This window comes from Ranitomeya variabilis, chromosome 5 (genome assembly GCF_051348905.1).
Source record: "Ranitomeya variabilis isolate aRanVar5 chromosome 5, aRanVar5.hap1, whole genome shotgun sequence".
NCBI lineage: Eukaryota > Metazoa > Chordata > Amphibia > Anura > Dendrobatidae > Ranitomeya > Ranitomeya variabilis.
Window position 1 is genome coordinate 682,770,893 of NC_135236.1, and position 17,093 is coordinate 682,787,985.

The following is a 17,093-nucleotide window of genomic DNA, read 5'->3' on the forward strand; positions in this document are numbered from 1 at the left end:
TTCTTGTACATAGGAGGCAGTATTATAGTAGTTATATTCTTGTACATAGGGGCAGTATTATAGTAGTTATATTCTTGTACATAGGGGCAGTATTATAGTAGTTATATTCTTGTACATAGGAGCAGTATTATAGTAGTTATATTGTTGTATATAGGAGCAGTATTATAGTAGTTATATTCTTGTACATAGGAGCAGTATTATAGTAGTTATATTCTTGTACATAGGGGCAGTATTATAGTAGTTATATTCCTATACATAGGGGCAGTATTATAGTATTTATATTCTTGTACATAGGAGCAGTATTATAGTAGTTATATTCTTGTACATAGGTGCAGTATTATAGTAGTTATATTCTTGTACATAGGGGCAGTATTATAGTAGTTATTTTCTTGTACATAGGGAGCAGTATTATAGTAGTTATATTCTTGTACATAGGGAGCAGTATTATAGTAGTTATATTCTTGTACATAGGAGCAGTATTATATTAGTTATATTCTTGTACATAGGAGCAGTATTATAGTAGTTATATTCTTGTACATAGGTGCAGTATTATAGTAGTTATATTCTTGTACATAGGGAGCAGTATTATAGTAGTTATATTCTTGTACATAGGAGCAGTATTATAGTAGTTATATTCTTGTACATAGGTGCAGTATTATAGTAGTTATATTCCTGTACAGAGGGGGCAGTATTATAGTAGTTATATTCTTGTACATAGGGAGCAGTATTATAGTAATTATATTCTTGTACATAGGGAGCAGTATTATAGTAGTTATATTCTTGTACATAGGAGCAGTATTATAGTAGTTATATTCTTGTACATAGGGGCAGTATTATAGTAGTTATATTCTTGTACAGAGGGGGCAGTATTATAGTAGTTATATTCTTGTACATAGGAGCAGTATTATAGTAGTTATATTCTTGTACATAGGGAGCAGTATTATAGTAGTTATATTCTTGTACATAGGGGGCAGTATTATAGTAGTTATATTCTTGTATATAGGGGCAGTATTATAGTAGTTATATTCTTGTACATAGGAGCAGTATTATAGTAGTTATATTCTTGTACATAGGAGCAGTATTATAGTAGTTATATTCTTGTACAGAGGGGGCAGTATTATAGTAGTTATATTCTTGTACATAGGGGCAGTATTATAGTAGTTATATTCTTGTACATAGGAGCAGTAGTATAGTAGTTATATTCTTGTACATAGGAGCAGTATTATAGTAGTTATATTCTTGTACATTGGAGCAGTATTATAGTAGTTATATTCTTGTACATAGGGGGCAGTATTATAGTAGTTATATTCTTGTACATAGGGGCAGTATTATAGTAGTTACATTTTTGTACATAGGGACAGTATTATAGTAGTTATATTCTTGTACATGGGGCAGTATTATAGTAGTTATATTCTTGTACATAGGGGCAGTATTATAGTAGTTATATTCTTGTACATAGGGGCAGTATTATAGTAGTTATATTCTTGTACATAGGGGCGGTATTATAGTAGTTACATTTTTGTACATAGGGGCAGTATTATAGTAGTTACATTTTTGTACATAGGGGCAGTATTATAGTAGTTATATTCTTGTACATAGGGGCAGTATTATAGTAGTTACATTTTTGTACATAGGGACAGTATTATAGTAGTTATATTCTTGTACATGGGGGCAGTATTATAGTAGTTATATTCTTGTACATAGGGGCAGTATTATAGTAGTTATATTCTTGTACATAGGGGCAGTATTATAGTAGTTATATTCTTGTACATAGGGGCGGTATTATAGTAGTTACATTTTTGTACATAGGGGCAGTATTATAGTAGTTACATTTTTGTACATAGGGGCAGTATTATTTATTCCTCACTGTCCCCTCTGATTTGTGCTCTGTGGTTGTTGTGGACTCGCTGTTCTCACTTCTTTCTGTCGCTTGCTCGGAGGCGGGGGGTCACACATTAGGCCCTTTCTCTCTCGCTGTAATCTCCACTTGTGGTGTAAATTGCAGTTATTTCCTGTCCGTCAATGGGAATATTTGGTGTTTTTTCTGCAATCCGAATCCTGCGGAGAGTTCACAGATCAGATGTGGAGATTGACTTCATCTTCCAATGATTTCTTGCATCAATTACAGCACATTCTTAATACTTCAGTCACATCCAGAGCTGTAATCATAATTCTTCTGACCTTTTTCTTTATGTCTCCACTTCCACATTAACACAAGTTATGCATCTATTTTGTGCTTCATAAGTTTATAGGTAAGAATACTGCAGTCTCGTGACACAAGATGGAGCCTCAGCTGACGAAATATGCCAGAACCGTACAGATGAAGGAGATGGCGCCGAGCGGTACAGAACCTGCGAAGGGTAAGTCCAGTCCTTAGAGATCAACCAGACTGATACAGTGATTATTTCTGAGACATTTCTTTAGACCAGAAGACGTATTCGGTGGAGGATGCGGTGGAGACCATTGGGTTTGGTCGCTTCCATGTTATACTGTTCCTGATTATGGGCAGCGCTGGGGTGAGTACGATGGACGGAGCCTCCGATCACACGTCACTCCAGATCTACACGGCTCCATCGTTATGTTCTATTGCCTCCCGCCCAACAGAAACCTCCAATCATCTCTCCTCCCGCCAGGTCGCCGAAGCCATGGAGGTTATGCTGATAGCCGTCATCTCACCCTCCATTCGCTGTGAGTGGCATCTAGAAGACTGGAAGGTGGCGCTGGTCATTACGGTGAGAGCACAGGGAAGAGCGGATGTGGCATCCACCCAGAGGCAGAAGAGTGAGTGCAGCTCTGGAGTATAATACAGGATGTAACTCAGTCAGGATCAGTAATGTAATGTATGTACACAGTGACTGCACCAGCAGAATAGTGAGTGCAGCTCTGGAGTATAATATTGGATGTAACTCAGGATCAGTAATGTAATGTATGTACACAGTGATTGCACCAGCAGAATAGTGAGTGCAGCTCTGGAGTATAATACAGGATGTAACTCAGGATCAGTAATGTAATGTATGTACACAGTGACTGCACCAGCAGAATAGTGAGTGCAGCTCTGGAGTATAATACAGGATGTAACTCAGGATCAGTAATGTAATGTATGTACACAGTGACTGCACCAGCAGAATAGTGAGTGCAGCTCTGGAGTATAATACAGGATGTAACTCAGGATCAGTAATGTAATGTATGTACACAGTGACTGCACCAGCAGAATAGTGAGTGCAGCTCTGGAGTATAATACAGGAGGTAACTCAGTCAGGATCAGTAATGTAATGTATGTACACAGTGACTGCACCAGCAGAATAGTGAGTGCAGCTCTGGAGTATAATACAGGATGTAACTCAGGATCAGTAATGTAATGTATGTACACAGTGACTGCACCAGCAGAATAGTGAGTGCAGCTCTGGAGTATAATACAGGATGTAACTCAGGATCAGTAATGTAATGTATGTACACAGTGACTGCACCAGCAGAATAGTGAGTGCAGCTCTGGAGTATAATACAGGATGTAACTCAGGATCAGTAATGTAATGTATGTACACAGTGACTGCACCAGCAGAATAGTGAGTGCAGCTCTGGAGTATAATACAGGATGTAACTCAGGATCAGTAATGTAATGTATGTACACAGTGACTGCACCAGCAGAATAGTGAGTGCAGCTCTGGAGTATAATACAGGATGTAACTCAGGATCAGTAATGTAATGTATGTACACAGTGACTGCACCAGCAGAATAGTGAGTGCAGCTCTGGAGTATAATACAGGAGGTAACTCAGTCAGGATCAGTAATGTAATGTATGTACACAGTGACTGCACCAGCAGAATAGTGAGTGCAGCTCTGGAGTATAATACAGGAGGTAACTCAGGATCAGTAATGTAATGTATGTACACAGTGACTGCACCAGCAGAATAGTGAGTGCAGCTCTGGGGTATAATACAGGATGTAACTCAGGATCAGTAATGTATGTATGTACACAGTGACTGCACCAGCAGAATAGTGAGTGCAGCTCTGGAGTATAATACAGGATGTAACTCAGGATCAGTAATGTAATGTATGTACACAGTGACTGCACCAGCAGAATAGTGAGTGCAGCTCTGGAGTATAATACAGGATGTAACTCAGGATCAGTAATGTATGTATGTACACAGTGACTGCACCAGCAGAATAGTGAGCGCAGCTCTGGGGTATAATACAGGATGTAACTCAGGATCAGTAATGTAATGTATGTACACAGTGACTGCACCAGCAGAATAGTGAGTGCAGCTCTGGAGTATAATACAGGATGTAACTCAGGATCAGTAATGTATGTATGTACACAGTGACTGCACCAGCAGAATAGTGAGCGCAGCTCTGGGGTATAATACAGGAGGTAACTCAGGATCAGTAATGTAATGTATGTACACAGTGACTGTACCAGCAGAAGAGTGAGTGCAGCTCTGGAGTATAATACAGGATGTAACTCAGTCAGGATCAGTAATGTAATGTATGTACAGTGACTGCACCAGCAGAATAGTGAGTGCAGCTCTGGAGTATAATACAGGAGGTAACTCAGGATCAGTAATGTAATGTATGTACACAGTGACTGCACCAGCAGAATAGTGAGTGCAGCTCTGGGGTATAATACAGGATGTAACTCAGGATCAGTAATGTATGTATGTACACAGTGACTGCACCAGCAGAATAGTGAGCGCAGCTCTGGGGTATAATACAGGATGTAACTCAGGATCAGTAATGTAATGTATGTACACAGTGATTGCACCAGCAGAATAGTGAGTGCAGCTCTGGAGTATAATACAGGATGTAACTCAGGATCAGTATTGTAATGTATGTACACAGTGACTGCACCAGCAGAATAGTGAGTGCAGCTCTGTGGTATAATACAGGATGTAACTCAGGATCAGTAATGTAATGTATATACACAGTGACTGCACCAGCAGAATAGTGAGTGCAGCTCTGGAGTATAATACAGGATGTAACTCAGGATCAGTAATGTAATGTATGTACACAGTGACTGCACCAGCAGAATAGTGAGTGCAGCTCTGGAGGATAATACAGGATGTAACTCAGGATCAGCAATGTAATGTATGTATACAGTGACTGCACCAGCAGAATAGTGAGTGCAGCTCTGGAGTATAATACAGGATGTAACTGAGGATCAGTAATGTAATGTATGTACACAGTGACTGCACCAGCAGAATAGTGAGCGCAGCTCTGGGGTATAATACAGGATGTAACTCAGGATCAGTAATGTATGTACACAGTGACTGCACCAGCAGAATAGTGAGTGCAGCTCTGGGGTATAATACAGGATGTAACTCAGGATCAGTAATGTAATGTATGTACACAGTGACTGCACCAGCAGGATAGTGAGTACAGCTCTGGGGTATAATACAGAATGTAACTCAGGATCAGTAATGTAATGTATGTACACAGTGACTGCACCAGCAGAATAGTGAGTGCAGCTCTGGGGTATAATACAGGATGTAACTCAGGATCAGTAATGTAATGTATGTACACAGTGACTGCACCAGCAGAATAGTGAGTGCAGCTCTGGGGTATAATACAGGAGGTAACTCAGGATCAGTAATGTAATGTATGTACACAGTGACTGCACCAGCAGAATAGTGAGTGCAGCTCTGGAGTATAATACAGGATGTAACTCAGGATCAGTAATGTAATGTATGTACACAGTGACTGCACCAGCAGAATAGTGAGTGCAGCTCTGGGGTATAATACAGGATGTAACTCAGGATCAGTAATGTAATGTATGTACACAGTGACTGCACCAGCAGAATAGTGAGTGCAGCTCTGGAGTGCAGCACATTGTATATGGAGGTCATTCTTGGTATATTCAGGTTTGCTCCTGGTTTCCCGTGTTTTGCAGATGGTTTTCTTGGGATACATGATCTTCAGTATAGTCCTGGGGCTTCTGGCGGACAGATACGGGCGTCTGAAGGTTGGTGACAGTGACGCCGTTTTCTACTTCTGCAGTCTCGGAAGCAGCCATTATGGATTTTACTCGCTGAACCTTTGGTCCTGCAGATGATGGTCATCTCCTTCCTGTGGGGGGCGTACTTCTCCTTGCTCACCTCCTTCTCTCCCTCGTACAACTGGTTTGTGTTCTTTCGGTTTTTGGTCGGATGTGGCGTCTCGGGACACGCACAAGGGTCAGTAATAGGCAAGATCTACACTTAAAGGAAAAGTCCTCCCCCATCTGCCTGACAACTGTTCTTCCACATCAGGAACTTGTTGTCAGGCTTACGTTATCTGCAGTTAGTCGACTCCACCCAGACGAAAGTTACGCATCATTGGAAACACAATAACAATATTTAAAGGGGCAACATCTAAATTGTTGGGGTCTAACCACCCTGGGGAGGCCTGACAGAGATTAACTGAGCTTCACCTTTGGTCCAAGCAGAAATTGCGGCACGGCCCCCCTCGATCTGTTATAATAGGACTTCCTCTTTAATAACGGGTTGTTGTCTTTATTTTCAGCCTCATCATCAAAACTGAATTTTTGCCAAAGAATGTTCGAGGTTACTTGCTGCCGCTCACACAGGTGAGACCTGGGGCAACCCGGTCCTTCTCCGGAGGCGGCACCAGATTGATACTTTGTATCTTTCCTCATTTCCTGTCCTTCCCTGGAGCCGACACCAGATTGATACTTTGTATCTTTCCTCATTTCCTGCCCTTCCCCGGAGCGGGCACCAGATTGATACTTTGTATCTTTCCTCATTTCCTTCCCTACCCCGGCACCAGATTGATATTTTGCATCTTTCCTCATTTCCTGCCCTTCCCCGGATCCGGCATCAGATTGATACTTTGTGTCTTTCCTCATTTCCTGCTCTTCCCCGGAGCCGGCACCACATTGATACTTTGTGTCCTTCCTCATTTCCTGCCCTTCCCCGGAGCCGGCACCAGATTGATACTTTGTATCTTTCCTGCCCTTCCCCGGATCCAGCATCAGATTGATAGTTTGTGTCTTTCCTCATTTCCCGCCCTTCCCCAGAGCCGGCACCACATTGATACTTTGTGTCTTTCCTCATTTCCTACCCTTCCGCGGATGCGGCACCAGATTGATACTTTGTATCTTTCCTGCCCTTCCCCGGATCCAGCATCAGATTGATAGTTTGTGTCTTTCCTCATTTCCTGCTCTTCCCCGGAGCCGACACCACATTGATACTTTGTATCTTTCCTCATTTCCTGCCCTTCCCCGAAGTCGGCACCAGATTGATACTTTGTGTCTTTCATTTCCTGCCCTTCCCCGGCATGATACTTTGTGTCTTTCCTCATTTCCTGCCCTTGCCCGGAGCCAGATTGACACTTTGTATCTTTCCTCATTTCTTGCCCTTCCCCGGCACCAGATTGATATTTTGCATCGTTCCTCATTTCCTGCCCTTCCCCGGATCCGGCATCAGATTGATACTTTGTGTCTTTCCTCATTTCCTTCCCTACCCCGGCACCAGATTGATATTTTGCATCTTTCCTCATTTCCCGCCCTTCCCCGGAGCCGGCACCACATTGATACTTTGTGTCTTTCCTCATTTCCTGCCCTTCCCCGGAGCCGGCACCAGATTGATACTTTGTATCTTTTCTCATTTCCTGCCCTTCCCCGGAGCCGTCATCAGATTGATACTTTGTGTCTTTCCTCATTTCCTGCCCTTCCCCGGAGCCGGCACCAGATTGATACTTTGCATCTTTCCTCATTTCCCGCCCTTCCCCGTAGTCGGCACCAGATTGATATTTTGCATCTTTCCTCATTTCCTGCCCTTCCCTGGAGCCGGCACCAGATTGATACTTTGTATCTTTCCTCATTTCCTGCCCTTCCCTGGAGCCAGCACCAGATTGATACTTTGTGTCTTTCCTCATTTCCTGCCCTTCCCTGGAGCCGGCACCAGATTGATACTTTGTATCTTTCCTCATTTCCTGCCCTTCCCTGGAGCCGGCACCAGATTGATACTTTGCATCTTTCCTCATTTCCCGCCCTTCCCCGTAGTCGGCACCAGATTGATATTTTGCATCTTTCCTCATTTCCTGCCCTTCCCTGGAGCCGGCACCAGATTGATACTTTGTATCTTTCCTCATTTCCTGCCCTTCCCTGGAGCCAGCACCAGATTGATACTTTGTGTCTTTCCTCATTTCCTGCCCTTCCCTGGAGCCAGCACCAGATTGATACTTTGTATCTTTCCTCATTTCCTGCCCTTCCCTGGAGCCAGCACCAGATTGATACTTTGTATCTTTCCTCATTTCCCGCCCTTCCCCGGAGTTGGCACCAGATTGATACTTTGTATCTTTCCTCATTTCCCGCCCTTCCCCGGAGTTGGCACCAGATTGATACTTTGTATCTTTCCTCATTTCCCGCCCTTCCCCGGAGTTGGCACCAGATTGATACTTTGTGTCTTTCCTCATTTCCCGCCCTTCCCCGGAGCCGGCACCAGATTGATACTTTGTATCTTTCCTCATTTCCCGCCCTTCCCCGGAGCCGGCACCAGATTGATACTTTGTATCTTTCCTCATTTCCTGCCCTTCCCCGCAGTCAGCACCAGATTGATACTTTGTATCTTTCCTCATTTCCTTCCCTACCCCGGCACCAGATTGATATTTTGCATCTTTCCTCATTTCCTGCCCTTCCCCGGATCCGGCATCAGATTGATACTTTGTGTCTTTCCTCATTTCCTTCCCTACCCCGGCACCAGATTGATATTTTGCATCTTTCCTCATTTCCCGCCCTTCCCCGGAGCCGTCATCAGATTGATACTTTGTATCTTTTCTCATTTCCCGCCCTTCCTCGGAGCCGGCACCACATTGATACTTTGTGTCTTTCCTCATTTCCTGCCCTTCCCCGGAGCCGGCACCAGATTGATACTTTGTATCTTTTCTCATTTCCTGCCCTTCCCCGGAGCCGTCATCAGATTGATACTTTGTGTCTTTCCTCATTTCCTGCCCTTCCCCGGAGCCGGCACCAGATTGATACTTTGCATCTTTCCTCATTTCCCGCCCTTCCCCGTAGTCGGCACCAGATTGATATTTTGCATCTTTCCTCATTTCCCGCCCTTCCCCGGAGTTGGCACCAGATTGATACTTTGTATCTTTCCTCATTTCCCGCCCTTCCCCGGAGCTGGCACCAGATTGATACTTTGTGTCTTTCCTCATTTCCCGCCCTTCCCCGGAGCCGGCACCAGATTGATACTTTGTATCTTTCCTCATTTCCCGCCCTTCCCCGGGAGCCGGCACCAGATTGATACTTTGTATCTTTCCTCATTTCCCGCCCTTCCCCGGAGCTGGCACCAGATTGATACTTTGTCTTTCCTCATTTCCTGCCCTTCCCCGGAGCCGGCACCAGATTGATACTTTGTATCTTTCCTCATTTCCCACCCTTCCCCGGAGCCGGCACCAGATTGATACTTTGTCTTTCCTCATTTCCTGCCCTTCCCCGGAGCCGGCGCCAGATTGATACTTTGTATTTTTCCTCATTTCCCGCCCTTCCCCGGAGCCGGCACCAGATTGATACTTTGTATCTTTCCTCATTTCCCGCCCTTCCCCGGCACCAGATTGATACTTTGTCTTTCCTCATTTCCCGCCCTTCCCTGGAGCTGGCACCAGATTGATACTTTGTATCTTTCCTCATTTCCCGCCCTTCCCCGCAGTCAGCACCAGATTGATACTTTGTATCTTTCCTCATTTCCCGCCCTTCCCCGGAGCTGGCACCAGATTGATACTTTGTCTTTCCTCATTTCCCGCCCTTCCCTGGAGCCGGCACCAGATTGATACTTTGTATCTTTCCTCATTTCCCGCCCTTCCCCGGAGCTGGCACCAGATTGATACTTTGTCTTTCCTCATTTCCCGCCCTTCCCCGGAGCTGGCACCAGATTGATACTTTGTCTTTCCTCATTTCCCACCCTTCCCTGGAGCCGGCACCAGATTGATACTTTGTATCTTTCCTCATTTCCCACCCTTCCCTGGAGCCGGCACCAGATTGATACTTTGTATCTTTCCTCATTTCCTGCCCTTCCCCGGAGCCGGCACCAGATTGATACTTTGTATCTTTCCTCATTTCCCGCCCTTCCCCGGAGCAGGCACCAGATTGATACTTTGTCTTTCCTCATTTCCTGCCCTTCCCCGGAGCCGGCACCAGATTAATACTTTGTATCTTTCCTCATTTCCTGCCCTTCCCCGCAGTCAGCACCAGATTGATACTTTGTATCTTTCCTCATTTCCTGCCCTTCTTCCGCTTCTCTTTGTTTTCAGCTCTTCTGGCTCGGCGGCTCGTTACTGATCATCGGTCTGGGGGCACTGGTCATCCCGACCATGGGTTGGCGCTGGCTCATACGTTTCGCCTCCATCCCCGGAATCATCCTCGTCCTCGTATTCAAAGTAAGAGGTTTTTTTCTGGTCCTTGGTTCCTGTTCTGCTTCCCGGGGGCGACTTGATTTGCGTTTTGTTCTTTACTTGTGCAGTTTATTCCCGAGTCGGCGAGATTCAACCTTTCTGTGGGAAAAAAAGAGGCGGCGATGATGACATTGAGAAAAATCGCCAAGATGAATCGATCAAAGATGCCGGAGGGAACAATCGACGAACCGATGGCTGTAAGTTCCGCTCAGCTGATGACACATCGTAAGTCACATCCAGAGCTGCAATCACAATTCTGCCGATTACCCCGGCAGCATAACTCATCTCCTACACTGATGCAAAGCATTGTGGGAAGCATGGCAGCAGACACTGAACCAGCAGACGTGTGAATGCAGCTCTGGATGTGACTGGAGCAGAAAATACAACTCTGTATGATCCTCTCTCCTCCAGGAAAGAAATGGGAGTTTCTTTGATCTTGTGCACCGGAAATATTTGCGGACCACACTGCAGATCTGGGTGATCTGGTAAGTTCTGGTTTGGGGAAGGAGGTGCTAATATACTTGAGAGAATGCACCCTGTCTTAAAGGGGTGTTCAACGTGGGTCTGACTTTAAGATGGGTCATCATTGAGAGACCGGTCAAAGCCTGATCTTTCTCCTGTCATCAGAACAAAGAGGGTGCACATTCTGGATCCTTCTCCACACAGCGCCATCCCAGTTTGTGTGGCCATGTTTGGTGCTGCAGCTGCAATACTCTACATGACCACATGGACGGTAGAGGCGCTGTTGGTAGGGCATCCAGAGGTCAGACCACCACCCATAGCTTCTTTGAACTCCCTTTTTGTCGTTTCTGCTCAGGTTGGGAATCGCTTTTGCGTACTACGGCGTGATCCTGGCCAGCACGGAGCTGCTGGAGAACAATCTGCATTGTGGGACGGGACGATCACCGGTCGTTGTAGAGGAGGGAAGTGGCCCCTGTTACTGCAACCTGTTAACTCCCTCTGATTACAACACCCTGATGATCAGCACGGTCGGAGAGATCGCCCGTAAGGATCCACTACGCCCTCAATACCTAGCGGCGTAGAGGTCGGAGAGGACATTTTACCAAAATGACAGCAGGAAACGAGTCCATATTGGATGTGGTCTTTGAAGCTGTCGCATTTAACCAGTTGATCATGTGATGGCTCTGGGGCGATCACTCGATCTCTAATCCCTTCTTTTCCAGTGAACCCATTCAACATGTTGGGCATTAACTTAATTGGTCGGCGCTGGACTCTCGGCATCACAAAGACGGCCACTGGCTTGTTCTTCCTGCTGCTCATCATCTGCCTGTCACGGTAAGATCCAGGACCTCGGGGGCCGGCCTTCCGGAATGTCCGCTCTCATGTGACTTGTCCCTCCCCCTAGGACCGGACTCATCGCCATTCTCTTCTGCCTCCGAGCTCTGGTGTCGGCCAACTTCAACACCATCTACATCTACACGGCAGAGGTGACTAAAAGAAGCAGATGAGGCGATGTCACCACACGCTGATGTCACATGATTAGTCACTGACTAAAACTGACACAGGAAAATAAGTGTCAAACTGTAAAAAACGTAGAGATCTGAAACAGGTTCCCAGTCTTCAGTGTTGTTTCCATCCGCAGGTCTATCCAACTGTGATGAGAGCGATCGGGATGGGGGTGGCCGGGTCACTGTGCCGTTTGGGAGCAATGGCCGCCCCATTTATAGCGCAAGTAAACGACGCTCATCACAAACATCAGATGCGGTTACTTGTCAGTTCCAAAAGTTCTTTAAAAAAGTTCAGAATATTTTTCTTTAATCTTTCCCAGGTCCTGCTCAAAGCCTCCATCATCGGGGGGCTCAGCCTTTTTGCTGGGGTGTGTTTTATTTGTGCAATTTCGGCGTTTACACTGCCCATAGAGACCAAAGGCCGAGCGCTGCAGGTAAGAGGAAGGACCAAAACAAACCCCTCTAATCAAAAGCTCAGGTCTCTACTCATTACTGCAGGTGGTGGCTGCAGACAGGATGTTATCATGTATCTCTGTATACAGGGAGCTCCCCCTAGTGGTGACTGCAGACAGGATCTTATCATGTATCTCTATATACAGGGAGCTCCCCCTAGTGGTGGCTGCAGACAGGATCTTATCATGTATCTCTGTATACAGGGAGCTCCCCCTAGTGGTGGCTGCAGACAGGATCTTATCATGTATCTCTGTATACAGGGAGCTCTCCCTAGTGGTGACTGCAGACAGGATCTTATCATGTATCTCTGTATACAGGGAGCTCCCCCTAGTGGTGGCTGCAGACAGGATCTTATCATGTATCTCTGTATACAGGGAGCTCCCCCTAGTGGTGGCTGCAGACAGGATCTTATGTATCTCTGTATACAGGGAGCTCCCCCTAGTGGTGGCTGCAGACAGGATCTTATCATGTATCTCTGTATACAGGGAGCTCCCCCTAGTGGTGGCTGCAGACAGGATCTTATCATGTATCTCTGTATACAGGGAGCTCCCCCTAGTGGTGACTGCAGACAGGATCTTATCATGTATCTCTGTATACAGGGAGCTCCCCCTAGTGGTGGCTGCAGACAGGATCTTATCATGTATCTCTGTATACAGGGAGCTCCCCCTAGTGGTGGCTGCAGACAGGATCTTATCATGTATCTCTGTATACAGGGAGCTCCCCCTAGTGGTGGCTGCAGACAGGATCTTATCATGTATCTCTGTATACAGGGAGCTCCCCCTAGTGGTGGCTGCAGACAGGGTGTTATCATGTATCTCTGTATACAGGGAGCTCCCCCTAGTGGTGGCTGCAGACAGGATCTTATCATGTATCTCTGTATACAGGGAGCTCTCCCTAGTGGTGACTGCAGACAGGATCTTATCATGTATCTCTGTATACAGGGAGCTCCCCTAGTGGTGGCTGCAGACAGGATCTTATCATGTATCTCTGTATACAGGGAGCTCCCCCTAGTGGAGGCTGCAGACAGGATCTTATCATGTATCTCTGTATACAGGGAGCTCCCCCTAGTGGTGGCTGCAGACAGGATCTTATCATGTATCTCTGTATACAGGGAGCTCCCCCTAGTGGTGGCTGCAGACAGGATCTTATCATGTATCTCTGTATACAGGGAGCTCCCCCTAGTGGTGGCTGCAGACAGGATCTTATCATGTATCTCTGTATACAGGGAGCTCCCCCTAGTGGTGACTGCAGACAGGATCTTATCATGTATCTCTGTATACAGGGAGCTCCCCCTAGTGGTGGCTGCAGACAGGATCTTATCATGTATCTCTGTATACAGGGAGCTCCCCCTAGTGGTGGCTGCAGACAGGATCTTATCATGTATCTCTGTATACAGGGAGCTCCCCCTAGTGGTGGCTGCAGACAGGATCTTATCATGTATCTCTGTATACAGGGAGCTCCCCCTAGTGGTGGCTGCAGACAGGATCTTATCATGTATCTCTGTATACAGGGAGCTCCCCCTAGTGGTGGCTGCAGATAGGATCTTATCATGTATCTCTGTATACAGGGAGCTCCCCTAGTGGTGGCTGCAGACAGGATCTTATCATGTATCTCTGTATACAGGGAGCTCCCCCTAGTGGAGGCTGCAGACAGGATCTTATCATGTATCTCTGTATACAGGGAGCTCCCCTAGTGGTGGCTGCAGACAGGATCTTATCATGTATCTCTGTATACAGGGAGCTCCCCCTAGTGGAGGCTGCAGACAGGATCTTATCATGTATCTCTGTATACAGGGAGCTCTCCCTAGTGGTGACTGCAGACAGGATCTTATCATGTATCTCTGTATACAGGGAGCTCTCCCTAGTGGTGACTGCAGACAGGATCTTATCATGTATCTCTGTATACAGGGAGCTCCCCCTAGTGGTGACTGCAGACAGGATCTTATCATGTATCTCTGTATACAGGGAGCTCCCCCTAGTGGTGGCCGCAGACAGGATCTTATCATGTATCTCTGTGTACAGGGAGCTCCCCCTAGTGGTGACTGCAGACAGGATCTTATCATGTATCTCTATATACAGGGAGCTCCCCCTAGTGGTGGCCGCAGACAGGATCTTATCATGTATCTCTGTATACAGGGAGCTCCCCCTAGTGGTGGCCGCAGACAGGATCTTATCATGTATCGCTGTATACAGGGAGCTCCCCCTAGTGGTGACCGCAGACAGGATCTTATCATGTATCTCTGTATACAGGGAGCTCCCCCTAGTGGTGGCTGCAGACAGGATCTTATCATGTATCTCTGTATACAGGGAGCTCCCCCTAGTGGTGGCTGCAGACAGGATCTTATCATGTATCTCTGTATACAGGGAGCTCCCCCTAGTGGTGGCTGCAGACAGGATCTTATCATGTATCTCTGTATACAGGGAGCTCCCCCTAGTGGTGGCTGCAGATCTTTACAAATAATTATAGTACATAAAACGCAATTTTCCCCATAGTCTTTGCTTAGTTTTATACTGATTTTTGGGTAACCCCTCCGGGTGTGCCCCTGATGAGTATTTTAACCGTTCCTTATTTGTTTTTTTCCTCTGCAGCAAGTGAAGTGACTCCAGCGTAGAAGAGAAGATTTTATTACAACGGAGGAAGCAGATGTTAGTTTTCATCTTGTTAGTGACAGGCGAACAATGAAAAATAAAGTTTAAACTATTCAAAACAAGTTCTCTTTTCTCAACATACAAATCTCTGATGGAGGCGACATTGAGGGGCGGGACCCAGAAATTAAATATTTAATAACAAAAATCGTCCTTCATTTGGAGAATCCCCTTCTGCTCTTAGTAGGAGAACCTGTAACTACAAGTGCCAGCATGCCCTGCTCTCTTGGTTTCACATCCCTCTCGCTTCCTCAGGTGACATGAGGAGCGGACGTCCTCTCTGCACTGTGGGGTTCCTTATTTTGCACCTCGGGGGCGGGGCCATTATTTTGCACCTTGGGGGCGGGGAAATCACGATAATATCCTGAGAAATAACAGGGTCTGACAAGATTTTTCCGTTTTTACTGGAGATGGGCATCACATTGGGCACCGCTAATCTCCTTAAATGTGAATAAGGGCGCAGACAGCTGCTGTCACATTTATGGTCCGGCTCCCTGTCGATGAAGTTTTTGCTGTATCAAGAAAAGTTTTGCAGCTTCCTGGTAAAAAATCATGTGAGAAAAGAGCAAAATTGGAATAAACTTTTCTTGATACAATGGAGATGACGTAAGACTGGATGGTGCAGCACTGTAGGACGAGACACTACAGGCTGCTGCGCCTGTGGGACACTACAGGCTGCTGCTCCTGCGGGACACTACAGGCTGCTGCTCCTGCGGGACACTACAGGCTGCTGCTCCTGCGGGCAGAGACAGCCTGTAAGACGTATTTTCCCCCTGAACCATCAAGCGACACTAATACTGACTCATCTGCCCCCATGCTGCAGTCTACAGCCAGGGGGCGCTCTCTCCATGACCAAACTCCACAGCTTAAGTAACTTAATGGTTCATACTGCAGTCACATCCAGAGCTGCATTCATAATTCTGCTGAGCGGTCTAGATTTATGGAACCTTCTGTCTACGGCTTCACATCTCGCGGTTGTGACAGATCTGTCCCCTTAGCAATATAAGAAATAATAATCTCTGAACGACAAAATACTATCAAAGAAAGAAAAAAAAAATCAATGAGAAGTGAAGATAAATTAACATTCTTTGTTACAAACAGAAAAGTCTCATCCAGAAACGAAACGGCCGAGCGGAAAACGGGAACAAAACGTAAAAGCCAAAAATCAGGAGCAGAAACACAGGACCGCTAACGGAGGATGACCACTGCCCCCGTATAGAGGGTCAGCTACATAAATACAGCACCGGGCCTGGATTATACTCCAGAGCTACGCTCACCGTCCTGGAAACGTGGGCGACGCCACCAGCAGAATAGTGAGCACAGCTCTGGGGTACAATACTGCATGGAGGTGATCGCTGATGACCTGTGCACCGGTGATTGGACCGTTCATTGCTCACTTATTGGTGAACGCGGTTCTGGTTCCGGATTTTTTACTTTGTATATATATATATATAAAAAAAAAATAAAAATAAGAAAAGCAAAAATGATCCCAGGGCGTCTTCCTCGCCTCCAGTACACATTGGACTCTGAGCCGACGTTCTTCAGACACCAACGTTAATCTGAGCTGCTGCAGAACATCCTGGGAAGCAGCCGGGTTCGTCCATGAAGGGGCCGAGGCGGCGTCCACCGTCTGGTGTTATTTTCGGCTTTATCCCGGCCGGTGACGAGTCGTGGGCTCGCAGCCATTTCCAAAAATAGTTTTATTGAACAGCTAACATCTTATGTACACGGCACTCGCTACAAACCAAGTCATTTGAAAAAGATGCGCTCGTCCCCTTTGAAGCGCTTTTTCCGCGGTGTGACAAAATCTTCCGCCTCGTCGTCGTCGCCGCCGTCAAACTCGTAAGAGAATTTGGGGAAACTCTTGTCTTGGTAAATGTTAGTGAGAAGCCCCTCGAAGTACGACTCCAGCTTGGTGCCGGCGGTGGCCACTTCAGAATCCGGCTGGGGAAGGAAGCGGAGAATACAGAGGTTAGGAGCGCGTGCACACCTGGCGTCCGAGCCGCTCCGCAGTAGTCAGGTTTATTATGCTTCACTCTGGTCACATCCAAAGCTGCACAGGGAAAGCTCAGCACTGAACCAGCAGGGGGCAGTGGTGCGCCCGGAGTGCAGCTCTGGATGTGACCACGAATCCTCT

General features: G+C 46.3%; 2 protein-coding genes across 3 annotated transcripts in view; one reads left to right on the plus strand and one right to left on the minus strand.

Annotated features, from left to right (window-relative positions):
• The first annotated feature begins 1,994 nt into the window (after positions 1 to 1,994).
• SVOPL (SVOP like) lies at positions 1,995 to 15,017 on the plus strand. The gene is made up of 15 exons (XM_077267180.1): positions 1,995 to 2,360; positions 2,425 to 2,516; positions 2,634 to 2,732; positions 5,885 to 5,956; positions 6,043 to 6,167; positions 6,496 to 6,559; positions 10,249 to 10,374; positions 10,458 to 10,586; positions 10,801 to 10,874; positions 11,207 to 11,394; positions 11,574 to 11,685; positions 11,756 to 11,837; positions 11,993 to 12,082; positions 12,179 to 12,292; positions 14,900 to 15,017. Exons 1-15 carry the CDS (start codon positions 2,282 to 2,284, stop codon positions 14,909 to 14,911), a joined length of 1,458 nt encoding a protein of 485 aa, XP_077123295.1. The 5' UTR covers positions 1,995 to 2,281; the 3' UTR covers positions 14,912 to 15,017.
• TRIM24 (tripartite motif containing 24) overlaps positions 14,920 to 17,093 on the minus strand; it is a 33,488-nt gene continuing 31,314 nt past the window's right edge. For both annotated transcript variants that reach the window (XM_077267179.1, XM_077267178.1), the window contains one exon: positions 14,920 to 16,900. In XM_077267179.1, coding sequence (XP_077123294.1) covers positions 16,706 to 16,900 — 195 coding nt within the window. In that variant the 3' untranslated portion in view covers positions 14,920 to 16,705. The remainder of the gene's footprint in view (positions 16,901 to 17,093) is intronic.